The sequence below is a fragment of the Musa acuminata genome, chromosome BXJ3-11 (genome assembly GCF_036884655.1).
Source record: "Musa acuminata AAA Group cultivar baxijiao chromosome BXJ3-11, Cavendish_Baxijiao_AAA, whole genome shotgun sequence".
Lineage (NCBI taxonomy): Eukaryota > Viridiplantae > Streptophyta > Magnoliopsida > Zingiberales > Musaceae > Musa > Musa acuminata.
In genome coordinates, this window is record NC_088359.1 from 31,800,800 (window position 1) to 31,814,113 (window position 13,314).

General features: G+C 35.4%; 1 protein-coding gene across 3 annotated transcripts in view; it reads right to left on the reverse strand.

The window, feature by feature from the left end:
• Positions 1–5,553, reverse strand: part of LOC135585328 (uncharacterized) — a 28,140-nt gene extending 22,587 nt beyond the window's left edge. For 2 of the 3 annotated variants that reach the window (XM_065172929.1, XM_065172928.1), the window contains exons 1-6: positions 5,280–5,553; positions 2,308–2,388; positions 1,453–1,552; positions 1,263–1,347; positions 1,106–1,155; positions 962–1,027 (exon numbers count right to left, since the gene is read on the reverse strand). In XM_065172929.1, the coding sequence (XP_065029001.1) occupies positions 962–1,027; positions 1,106–1,155; positions 1,263–1,347; positions 1,453–1,552; positions 2,308–2,388; positions 5,280–5,321 (424 nt within the window). In that variant the 5' untranslated portion in view covers positions 5,322–5,553. The remainder of the gene's footprint in view (positions 1–961; positions 1,028–1,105; positions 1,156–1,262; positions 1,348–1,452; positions 1,553–2,307; positions 2,389–5,279) is intronic. The other variant, XM_065172930.1, reaches the window with a different exon arrangement.
• Positions 5,554–13,314: the final 7,761 nt, after the last annotated feature.

Here is a 13,314-nt window from a genome sequence, read left to right on the forward strand (position 1 = left end):
AACTGGATGATCAAGCTAAGGGAAACTTAAAAACTTAAAATAGGTCTTCTGGAAAGAAAGTCAGAGCATTCAGGGAAAAAATGCTCCAGTTGAAGTTAGATTCCCTGCTTCACACAGCTCAACCCAAAGGTTTGAATATAGTTGGCCTAATCTACTAAAAAAATGTTAAGATCAATCTTTAGATGAACTGAGCTAGTCTTTACCAAATTGAGATAAGTATAATACGTGGACCTGTTTCTGTAATTACTCTTGTATTGGAATCATATACCACTCCTGCAAATGATAAGTACAAATTGCATGGAGCAATAAAGTTGAAATGGAAATCCTATATATTCACAACTCCTTTAAGGGCTTTCAAACTATTACGATTGACTTCTCTATTTTAGATATTTTCAGATTAATTTCACCATTAATTTCAGCAGCTGTTTTAGGAACCATTTAGTGTATCAGAATTCTAATATGGTTATAATATATGCTAAACAAGTTGTTTAGCTGGTAGGAGCTCTATATGAATTATGAAGAATTTGACGTTAAAGGATGATGACAAGATTACTTTAAAAAAAAGTTTTCCCAGGCAAAACCTATATATATTGATGATGTAAGGCTACAAGGTTCAAACTTAGCTGTTACATCTCTTTTACGAAATTGAAATAATAATTTAGATTAATAGCTTACTTCTCTAGTAGATAATTTGTAGATCGGTCCCCTACTTGAATTAAAGAAAGCCCTGATAAGAGCATCTTATCTTGATCATGTCAAAACCAATTAGAATAAATGGAATACAAGCCATTATGAATTTGTAAAGCAAGTTAGTCATGATCAGTTTACATTTGATGAATTTCAGACGTCTGAAAAACTTAAACTTCAGTAAAACAACAAAACAATTCAAACAAAAAAGGTAATGAATCTTTGCAAAAAAAATATAAAAAAGGCTATAACGCATATGAATGAGAAAATCTACCATTGGATAATAAAGAGCTAGTAGCTTCAAGATCTTCCATCGCTGGACGAGGGCCAACCTCAAGATCTACAAAATCTCATGTTTGGAATTATAAGCAAGCTTGATGTCTTAAAGTATTTAAAAAGATTGCAAAAATCAACTTACCACCAAGACTACTAAAATGGAGGTTTCTCTGAATTTCGCATATCTGGTCCCTAAAAACATCAGCACAATATTGGTGTATTTTTCAAGTTATACAAATGAAAGTGAAAACTTCAGTAAACTGACTGCAAAAGAGGACAACAATACCAAAATGAACTACCATATATAGCAGCAGCCTGGAGCCTCCTGAAAACTAAGTGCCAATTCCGCTTCTGCTTCTGGATCTTTCCATGAGATTATGGTATCTTAAGTTCACAAGAAACATGACATTTCAGGAACACATAAATAAACAACTTAGGGATCATTTGCCAGCCCAAATATTTAAAAAGAATAAAAAAAAGAGCATACACCTTCTTGCCTTGTGTAGATATCATTTGAGGAGACCGAATGTTTGAGTAAAAAGTCATCCTCTTCTTCGTCAACCACAATCAAGCCAAGATCCTCGGTCCCCTGAAGACATGATGATGCAATAACGAAAAAGAGCTATGTTTAAACATGTATATTAAGTTATTAACTGGTGAAGAGTATGATCACAGAACTAGTTGTTGGGCTAAATACCGTTAAAAGAACCATTATGTTTTTTTATAATTCGGTACTTTTAATTAAAAAATTTATTGATCTCCTATTTTTATGGTAAGGATTCAGGAAAAGTCTCCAATAACTTGTTTTCAAACTCAACTAAAACTATGGATGAGATGTTATGATCTGATAGCTACTATCAGATCACTGGTATATGAAAAGCCTACAACCGCTGCAATGCATTACCATATGAATGGTACCTATTCTTGATCCCTCAGCAAATAACTAAGTGTTGCAATTGAGATGGCTTCAGTACACAGTTTGCATGACCGATCACCAATCAAAAAATTCCCATATTTCTCGTTATCAAGCCAAAAAGGATTCATACATAATGTTCTAAAGCAATGGAATTGTGCATGCATGAACTATGTCCATATCCCATATTAAAAATCAACAGCACCATAAGCAGCTTTAGTTTACAAGTCTAAGCCAATCCCTATTTTTAAATATCTACTTTCTTTTTTTTGGATCATCATTAATCAGAAAAGGCAAACAATCATTAAAAAAAGGATACAAATATCCGTGACAAATAAAATTACGAATTTCATAATAATAAGCTACAAATATTATTAAATAAACAAAATATTTATAGATATTACATGAAGGTCACAGGAGAGAGACAAAACCTCTAAATAATCAATTCTGACATGCCCTGTGCCCTGATCATCCCAATTACCTTCATCGTTCAACCGGTAAACCTTAACTCGCTGAACCATTTATAAACCAATTAGTTAGTAATTCATCATAAGCTGCAGTGTAAACAAATCAACTAGGAGATAATAAACAAAAACGGATGATGTTGACTTCAAAAGAAGGAAAAATGAACAAAAAAATCCATAAAATGTGTGAAAAATCATTTTCCGAAATCACATTAGATAATATAGACGACCAATCTCAACTATTATATGACGGTTCATCAGATTGACAGGTTTAACATCAGCCAATTCCTCGGCCGTATCACCAAAAACCAGCTGGAGCCAGTGAAGGGAAAGTTGGAGGACAGAAGACAGCACAGCCAGTAGGCATAAGAAAGAGAAAGGCAGGAGAAAAGAAAAGCATGACTGTGAAGCAAAAAGCATATACAATTGTGTTCGCATTCACCGTCAGTTCTCACCATGTTTGTCATCCAATCACCACTATATTTGCAATTCACTGCCATGTGAGACAGCAAAAAAAAATAGTAATAAGATAGGGAGGGCAAAGAGGATAAAGTAGCTCTGTCTCTCGAGGTACGAAGGATTAATTACAAAGAAGGGACTTCATGTAACTGGATTCAGAACTAAAACTGAATCTTGCCAGTGCTCTCTTCAGAAGAAGTCTCTTTGGAGGTGCATAAGGCACCTCGAAGTACCCTAGGCTAAAAGTCTTAAACTAGGCAACTTCTGGGCAAGCACCTCGGTCGAGGTGTTAGACAATTAGAGGCTCACCTAGGCCTCACCTTAACTGCCAACCCAATAAGTTTTTCCCTACTTGCCACTCGCACATTGACCCTTTCTATGCCGTTTATTCTATAAATACTAATTCAATCTTAAATTAATATAAAATTCATATAAAGTAGATAAACAAACTAAAATATCAAAGATATTACTACCAATAGCATATTAAGTAAAATCAAGCACTCAAGTCTTAATTTGTGGAATCCAATTGATCCTAATTCTTGAAATAGTACCAATGAGTTAAATAAATAATTAATTGAAAGATGAATGTTAACATGTCAAATGCAAAAGATGATGTGGTTTTTTTACGATCAAAATTTGATAATGGGTGACATAACAAGGGCATTTGCGTTTCGAAAAACAAGACTATACTAGACAACAACCAAGATTACAAACAAGCGCCAAAGCGTCAAGTTCAAGCATAATAAATATTGAAGAAGAAAAGGTTAATTCTGATAAAATAGAAGATGATATTAAGAAATATAAACTAAGTGGTGAGGAGCATAGGCAAACAGATAATGTTGATGATGTGGGCGGACCTTGATTATCATTAGAGGTCTTGAATGATAAATGTTTGAATTTTCTAGTTTTGATAATAACAAATGAAGCAATGTGATTATAATTTTGTTGATTGAGCACTCTATAGACAGCTCAGCTTATGTAATTTGGTGCTTTGATGATAATCATCTTACATATGTAATGATATAGAACTCATTTTGATTAAATTCTTGTTTGAATGAAATAATGAACTTGGATATATTTTCATAATTTTCATGAGGTGAGTGCATTACTTTACTCAGGTGAGCACCTAAACAAACATCTAAAGCCTCCAGCAATAAGGCACCTTGTTGCCGTAGTGCCTGGCGCTTTTGATAACACTAGTCCAAAGTTACAAAAAAAGTTTATCTATATTTTAGCACAGCGAGAGCTAAGAATTTTGACAAGAATTAGAATTGAAATTAAATATGACTAGATGCCACATAAAGTAAGAATCAATGAAATAGTTTAAGTCACAACACAAGTAAAAGAAGATGCAACAATGTGATATAATTAATATACCATTCCTGACATCACAGTCACTGATTCATGTGCAGGGCTCAGGGTGTTACTAAGGCTCTTTCCAAAATGATCCAACAGGAAGCAAAATAATTAAAACAAATAACAAAAAATTTACAGTTGATGCAAAAAAAATGGCATCAACAGCATTGTATAAGCACCACATGGACAATGAATGCCAAATGTTATTGAGTGAACTATCCAGCAACTAGCTTATGTTAATTTTCTGGCAAATTAAAATCCTTGATCCATGTCATTTAACCAAATACTTTGATATGCTTTCAAGAGTTCAAATCCAACTGCAAACTAAGAGGCACAATGTTTTTCAGGAATGTGTGCCATATGCTCCACTTTTATATGTTTGGTTATATATTCATTAAGGCTAAAATATTTATTGTTTTGTTTTGAGACTTCAGCTTTTGATTTAATGCGAACATTAGAAGAGCACAGTCAAGACTATGCAATTCTAAGATACATGTCATACACCACCACTGCAGCCTCACTTTTTTGCTGTTATGTCAGTATATCAGTTTGTTGATGAGGAAATTGACTTTCTTATGCTGCCTAAAAAAAAAGTGTATCATTCTGTAACGTGAAACAACAGAATCCAGGTTATTACCATATATCAAATGTGTAGGTAACGTGAAACAGCAGAATACGAAAAGAATGACAGCTAACAAAAATAAACCACAGGGAAAATAATGCTGTAAAAATAAACTATAGCAAAACCAAATAAGCCATGTCTCCTGAACTAAATGAAGGCAGGCAAACCGGGACACATGACGATATAAAATGGGCTAGTCACTGACGGAAGTGATTCCCTGGACGAATCAAAAACAGAAACAAAAACCCGAAAGGTAAAGAAATTGGTACAGGCGAGATGAGCGCCTAAGCTGATAACAAGGGCCCATAACCACAGTGGCAGAACCAGTGGATTACTAAACAAGAAGGGAACACGAGACCCTAAGATAGCAAGAACAGTGCAAAAATCAAAAGGATTCAAGAAGACAAGCACCGATCACAAAAACTAGGGCACCCAAGAAAAAAGAACCCAAGATCTTTCCCTAACGGGAAACGAATTTTCAGAAACCCTAGAAAGAACTGACCAAAGAACTCGAGGAATTGGACGTCTTGCCCTGGGCGCCCATCACCAGCCCGCCGCCACCGCAGCTCTTCCCGCGACAATTCAAGGGGGAAGGTACCCAAGATTCCGAGGACGAGGAAGAGGAACAGGGGAAGAGATGGAGAAACGGGCGGGTTTAGGGCGACGAATGGAAAACCCTAACCGCCATTAACGACGCAGGAGAAGCCCACCCTTTTCCCCTTTCTCGTTCTTCCCCCCCTCTCTATCTCCTTTTCTTTATCCCTCTCTTTCTTTGCTCTCCCTACTCTTTATTCAGACAATGTAGGAATAGTGAGACGGAATGAGGCGACCTAATAGTTTGCTTTGCGTCGTCCAATATTACGGAAACGCCCTCCGTCCTCGTAGGGGCTCCGAGGCTAGTGCGCCACGGCTGTCCCTCTCCAGACAGGATCTAGGAAAAGAAAGCGTGCGTGGGTCCCACTGAGGTCGTGGCTTGTTCGTGAGTTGGTCAGTGAGGAGCTGATTTGAGGTAGGTTCCCTGAACTCTGCATCGTTATAGACAGCTGATCTGTTGCTATGTCTCGCTTTCCCTTTTTGACGGTGGGACGGGGTGGGCTTCGCCCTGCCTGGCTGACGCAGCCGAGCCGGAACGCGCCGAGGCGGCCCAATAGGTGACTCACGCGTGACGCATCGCGCAATTGGTCAAAGGCATGGGCCTCGGAAGGACGGTGGGGCATACGTGGCAGGTGACGTGGGTCCGTGCATTTTGTGCGCAGAGCCTGAAAAGTTGGATTTATAATGGTCATATACATTATCCTGTGGAATTTTATGTGATGATATCGTTACAATTGTTTGATGTTACTCATGAACTCATGTCATTGTCGATCCGCCATCAAACATGCATATTCTATATATATTTATCTTGTAATTATTTATTGCCTACGAATGACATTGAGGTATAGATTTAGATGTGGTGGGATATAACGACTGAAAACTTACCTATCAGCCAATCCGATCCAAATCTAGTTGCAGGACTAAAACCTCGACTTTGGATGCGTACAATCATGGAATATAGACCTACAATGACATGCTAATAAAAAAATATTATCCACATTGTTACCTTGAATAATAATTATATTTTTAAAAAAATTTAACATAAAAGTTACATAGTTATTACTTAGCGATAAAACTTAATTCCTTATCATGTCAAAAGTAAATAATTATAGATTGCCTCTTAAAGATAATTAAACGTTATCCTCCCGAAAAATATTCTACATAATATTATATCTTTTTACTATCATGTATAAATGTTTATTTTTAACATAATCAATATATTATTTTTTTAATTATTGATGATCGTACTCATCTATCTTGGATTATTAACTCAAGCACCGAAAGAACTAACTCGAGAAACTTTTCCCAACATATCCTTATGTAAGTGGTACTTCGGACAATCTTCTTGGGAGCTTAACATTTTCATCTCGAAGGCCCCTCAAATAATCATGTGTACATAGTCTAAACCACATCGGGTTGATTCAGACATCAATGATATTTTTACGTGATATTTTTACTATTAAAAAAAGGACCCAATGTTCCACAAACACCCGCCCGTCGATCCTCTAAATGAGCACTCGACCGAAGAGACATTGTACCTAACTTATAATATTTTCACCTAAAGGAGGCAGTAGCCACCCTTTCTAGACATTGATGCATCCATCTCAGTGTAGACTCTAATACAATATTGGTTCGTATTCAATGTCCTAGGTCTCTCACCTCCAAGGATGACTTTGGGCTGCCTCCTCATCCTCATTGATGTGTTCTTAAATCTCATTCACCAAGTACAGATATTACCAAGAATAATATAGGTCGTTGATCCACTTTTTCTCAACTAGTCCACAGTCCCCGAATCCATGGCCAACGGTGCCCATCGAGATTCCTTGACTCGACGCGATGTTGACATCTCAAGAGCACCCATGGCCAACGATGCACTTTAGTCCCAAATCATGAAATTCAATGAATCATACCGCCCTCACTTTGCCCTACTTGAATTTGAGACGAGTCGATCATCATTCACTTAGTAAATCCAAGATGAACTAATTTCAACAAATATTCATCTCCCACCTATGGAAGCATTCAATTGTATTATCAACCCGATGGAGTATATTATAGTGTTCTATGCCTAAATGTCGTTATATGATATCTCGGATGTCCTAATGTGTCATACCTTCTCGATCACATTAAGAGGCCATATACAAGAATGATACACTTGCTTAAAGTCACTTTTCATATACTATTTCACTCAAACTAGCATTGGAGTTTGAATATCACTTCAAAAGGAAAGTATGCCCTTGGTCTTCAGTGACAATAATCCTTATACTTAGGCACAAGGAGAAAGAAAAACTTGTAAATTTTATCGCTCAGTTTACAAATAAGATCGAGGTATAGTAGTTATTCATCATTACTCATAATGCAGACCTTTATAATGGGGCTCAAGCCTTCTCATCTTTTTTGTTATTGATAGGAAGGACACTTCAAAGGGTCAATCAAGGCATTGCTAAGACAATGGTCTCAACCAAGTATGAGGAATCATGCAAGAGGCCAAAGCAGGAGCAGCCACTATTAGTCTCGACCCCAAGGTCATCATAGTAGAGCAACCAAAGTTTCCTGTCTAAGGTCAAAACTAACATATCTAAATATGACAAATCAAAGTTTTCCTACATATAAAGAAGGGGCTCTTAAGAGACCCCTATCTAATGAAAACCCCGTTAGTGAAATGAGATAAGTTCAAGTTTTCCTACAAATTATCTTACTTTATGGAAACTAGATTCTTATCCAATAACCACTCTAAGCCCTATCGAGTCTCACCCAATTGACAAGTCGTATTGTCTATCATATGTGTATGACCCTTTATGCTCAATATCGAGCTAGCCTGAGTTGCACCTATCAAAACTCTTTCTAACTCAGAGAATTATTATCCCCATAATAATTCACTCAACATATCAACTATATACTAGAGCACTATGCTATAGTCCTCAAATGGTATAGAGAGATCTAATACATTGGACCTATCTACTCTCAATTACCATGTATATAAAGTTCATCATTGATCTATTATTCTAGAGACTATATACCGAGCCTGGTACTGTCAAACCCATATAGAATTTATCCAAGTCTTACTCTCATCATATTCTCCTAGAAAACTTATCTCTCAATCTGAGTCTCACGCTTATTGGATTCATCATGATCTGATCGACCCTAGCTAGGAATTTATTTGAGAGTACTTAGGGTATTCCTCTCATTATACTAATAGTGGATGATCATTTATTGACACTCAATTACATTCGTAAGTTTGACTACTACTCTCAATGATCGATTTTGTTAGATGTGAAACTTTCAGATATATGAGTCCAGTATTAAAGAATGAAGTACTCAAAGAAAGCATCATTCGTATTTCAAGTCTAATGACTACATACATAACTAAGACCATAAAATCGTTGTCTGACAATGAGATATCATTAACCATCCAACATTTTGTAAGCGGAACATTCAGTGAACTCATTCTCTCCAATGAGTACGTATATTATATCCATAGTGTCCTTACACAAGCAGCTATAAGATCAACTATCTCTATCATATAGATGTTATATAGCATACCAGTTTGTCTAATTATTCAAAGTCGTCCAAGACGAAACCGATTGCCTCCAAACAATAAAGAGAGTGGTGTTGCTAAAGGCACGACACATTAAAAATTTAAAAAAGTTATACCACTAAGACATCCCTTAGTGTCAGATTGGGATGACTATGCCTTGAGCATCAAACATTGGTCTTACATGTCTTTGGTGTTATTTATAAAAAAAAAAAATATTTTCATTCAATTAAAGGAAAGAAAGTTTTAATATTTTGAAATAATATACCAACTCGACTAAACCTCTATATATAAAATGAGATATTAACCTATGAAGTAGAAGATTAATTAAGTAGACAAGCCCAATGATGCAACAAAATAAAGATATAAGGACTAAGTTAGGTAGACATACTCGACAACTTAGAGAATGTCAACATAACGTGATAATACAACAGACTAAGTATTAGAGAGAGGTGATGAATTAGGGTCATCGTTAAAGAGGACATAGGTAGCTATCAGAATATTTTAATATTTGAGATACTCGATGAATGGATCTTCTTCGATCTCTACCCCAGGGTACCTCATCTTAAAACAGGCTAAGACGACATAGTACCTGTACTGATACAGTTGGGAAATCACCTATGACTAGCAGATATGAGGTGATCCCTGACCTCTCAAATTGCTTCTTGAACCCAATAAAAGTCTTATAATCAATTATTGTCTCCTCCTAATATTATGTCGATAGAATGATGGTCAGACCGAGTTAGGCCAATGTCGTGGGTGATGGCTCGCAAAAAGACGAAGGAGTCGAAGAAGCTACCATTGTCCCCGAAAAGGAACCAATTCCCCTTCTCCTCAATGCTCAATGATCCATACTTATAGGAGACCAAAGTCATGAGATTGCATAGGTTAGTTTATCAAAGTGTAAAAATATCTATACCCCAAGGAACCAAGTTGAGACCCATATCAATCAACCAATCATCATTTATTTTCTTGATAGCCTAAAAAAAAGAGAGTACATCTTTCAACTAAAACACTTGATCCACATCCTCATCAAATAGGAAGGAAAATGTGTTATATATAGAGCATATAGACCAGGTGAGATTGAACTCATAATCTTAACCAATACCTATAAGGAATAAGCATTCATTCCAATCCTTATTATTAAAAAGGGAACCACTCATCTTAAAGCTCTCATGAGCAGTTGGATAGTGCCACTTTTTTTATCTTGCATAACTAAAGTAGGCAATAAAGAGTTTACGGGTTGAGATAGTACTAACATGACAGCACTCTCTAATGAACACTACCAAATAGCACTAGAAGTTGGGCATTATTTGTGAGGCTAATATTCTCTATAAGTAGAGGCAAGATATGATTATTATGTAGAGGAGAATATGAAGTATAACTTCTAGAGTATTATAAGACAAACAAAAATACCTAAACATTAGGTCATATAGACAATGACTGAGCTTAGGAACTTGTAGCTTGAACTTGACTTAGATGGAGTTCCTAGTCTGCAAGTGGTTTAGGAGTCGTGTATTCATCGTTGAGTTCCTATTATACAAGCTTTTCATAAGGAATATTCGAGTTCATTGGGATCGACTCTCTTGATAAAGTAGAGGTCAGAACTTCCTCCGCCCTTGGGCTATCCGAGGATGGAGTAGTAACCTCCTCGGTCATTCGATGGCTATGAGATCGAAAGAATCTTGCATACCAAAGGAATATATCTTGACCTATAAATGTGGAAGAAGTTCTTAGAGATCAAGGTGTTAGAAAGTTGAGGTGCTAAAGAGATGATGCACCTTAAGGATGAGATACTTAGAAACCAATATGCCTTCAAAAAGAGAACCAACAACCAACTCATCTTGAAGAAAAAAAATCAAGGCTAGAAAGAAGAAGCTCCTAAAGGAGACAAAAAAGGCTCGAATGAGGGAATGAGTCTCACCCTATGGCTAAGAGGGATTTATTATGAGGGAATCAATCTCTCTCCTCTTATATTTGGGTCAAATATAAAAATATACTGATTAATGAATGGGTATCTTAAAAAGTATAAAAATAATCGACGTACAAATTAGAAAATATGAAAAAAAAATACTATAACGAGAGGCATAAGACAAAAGTGTGTATGAGACATGTGAGTTGGCAAAATCTGACCCGCATAAGAAGAAATCTATTATAGTGGGAGGCACATGATAAAAGATAATTGAGGTGTATGAATTGACAAACTCAAATCGGTATAGGAAGAAACCTACCATGATAGGAGGTATAAGGTAATATGTACTTGAGGCATATAAATCAGAAAAATCAATCACACCTAAAGAAAGCATTCAAAGGCACAGATCAAGTCAAGAAACATGATCAACCTAAAGTGAGGCTTGTCCAAGACATTGATATTGAAAAAGCTCAACCCCCTCGAGGCTAACCTAAGGTAGAGAGGTCGGGCGCCAACCTCCTCATTGCTCGAGGTGGGTAGGTCAAGCGCCCGCCTCCCTTTTTGTTTAGGGGGTGAGGTTGGGTGTCAACCTCCTCGGATTGAGGTGGAGGAGTTAAGCATTGACTCTCTCTCCACCTAAGGTGGGTTGGTCAGACTCTGACCTCCTTCTTTGACTAAAGTGGAGTGGTTGGGTTTCAACCCCCTCTTCGCTTGAGATGGGCTAGTTAAGTGAAGACCTCCTCCAACTATGGTGGAGGGGTTGGGTGTTGGCCCCCTATTTACCTGAGGTGGGTTAGTTGGGACTCGATGATCGACTTACTACTTGAAATTAGAGGATAAGCTCCCACCCCTCTTTTCTTAGATGTGCCCGAGGTACATTGGTCGAGCACCCTTGCTCCACCTCAAAGAAGTGATCAAATGAGCATAAGGACCCTTGCATCTAAAGCATATAGTTACGAGTTATCTTTGGTTGTCACCTATATGGATAAAAGATCAAATTAAGATTAGTAAGACCGATTAAAAGCCACCACAGAAAAATAATCTACATAACATGACGTTCCTTCACTACCAGGTATAAAAGATTAATTTTAACATAGTAAAGATATCACTTTTTTTTTTTTCATTGGTGACTGTAATCATCTACCTCGAGTTACTAACTCGAACATCAAAGGGACTGACTTAATCTCTTTCGATTTTGGTATTTGTACAAGTGGTACCTTAGACAACCTTCTCGAGAGTTCTGTTTTCACCTTAGAGGCGTAACAAATAACACTACACGCACAAGTCTAAACTATGTTTGGTTGATCTAGACATCAATGACATCTTTTGTAATACTACCTAGGCCATATGATATGATCAATTTTAATTATGAATCCGATATGATGAAAATAATTTGATAAGTTCATCTTTCTATATTATCTATCATATCTAAAAGAACAAAATATTGTGTGATTGGTTAAAAAAATCATTTAAGAGCGAAAAAATATATATTTTTCTTATATCTCTTATTTTTCTTTTAGTTTAAAAATAAAAAAAAAATTATATTTATATATTATATTCCACTTTAATTCTAAGTGAAAAACTATCTGATATTCAGTTCATTGATATAAAAAAACTACACTTGGTGGTTGTGAGAACAAATATTTATTAGTAATACAAAGCTCAACTTTAGTTTAGTAGATTCAAATTAAACATATGCTTGGAGAGGTTGATTTACATAGTATTTCTTTATATTGTTAGTTTAATATAGATATATTCTCTTTAGGTATCGATATTATATGTCTATTATATTTTTTTATTTTTTTTAAAACTACTATTGCGTAAGCAATGAATAGAATAGATATGTCTAAGTTGATAAAAAATATTGATGGCTCCTCGTTGTGCTTCAGGGAAACAATTTGTTTTGTCTAAAAGCACATTAACACTTATTTTAGAATTTTGATTATCGTTACATATATAAAAATAATTAAATATTATATTTATTACTTTATTATTGTGAGTTGATGTATTAAGCAGAAAATATGTTTTTAGTCATGTTACGTGCAATATTTTTTTATTATTATTAGTGAGATGCATAAGGGTATATTCTAATTGAGTTGAGATGTTCTACTCAAATGTTTTTTATCCATGACATATATATTCTCTTTAAAACAGTGATTTTGGGATACTTTAAGCATGAGAAAGCAAGTTAAATTATAAAGCTAATTATATATTTTTACATTTAATTAATTATTATTAATATCTCGATCTTTATATTTTCAAAAATTATATTAGGATCCCTATATTTACGAAAGTGAAGCATTGAGATCGAGTTAAAAAGATACTTTCACATATTAAAAAAATTAAGAGAGAGAGGTTTTATCGAAGTAACAAAGTTAAATATTTTACTTTCAGTACTATAAAAATCTCAATATAACTTTTAAAAATATAAATATCATAATATAAAATATAACTAATTACATGAGATAATATGTAATTAGTCATAAAATAATGACTTGT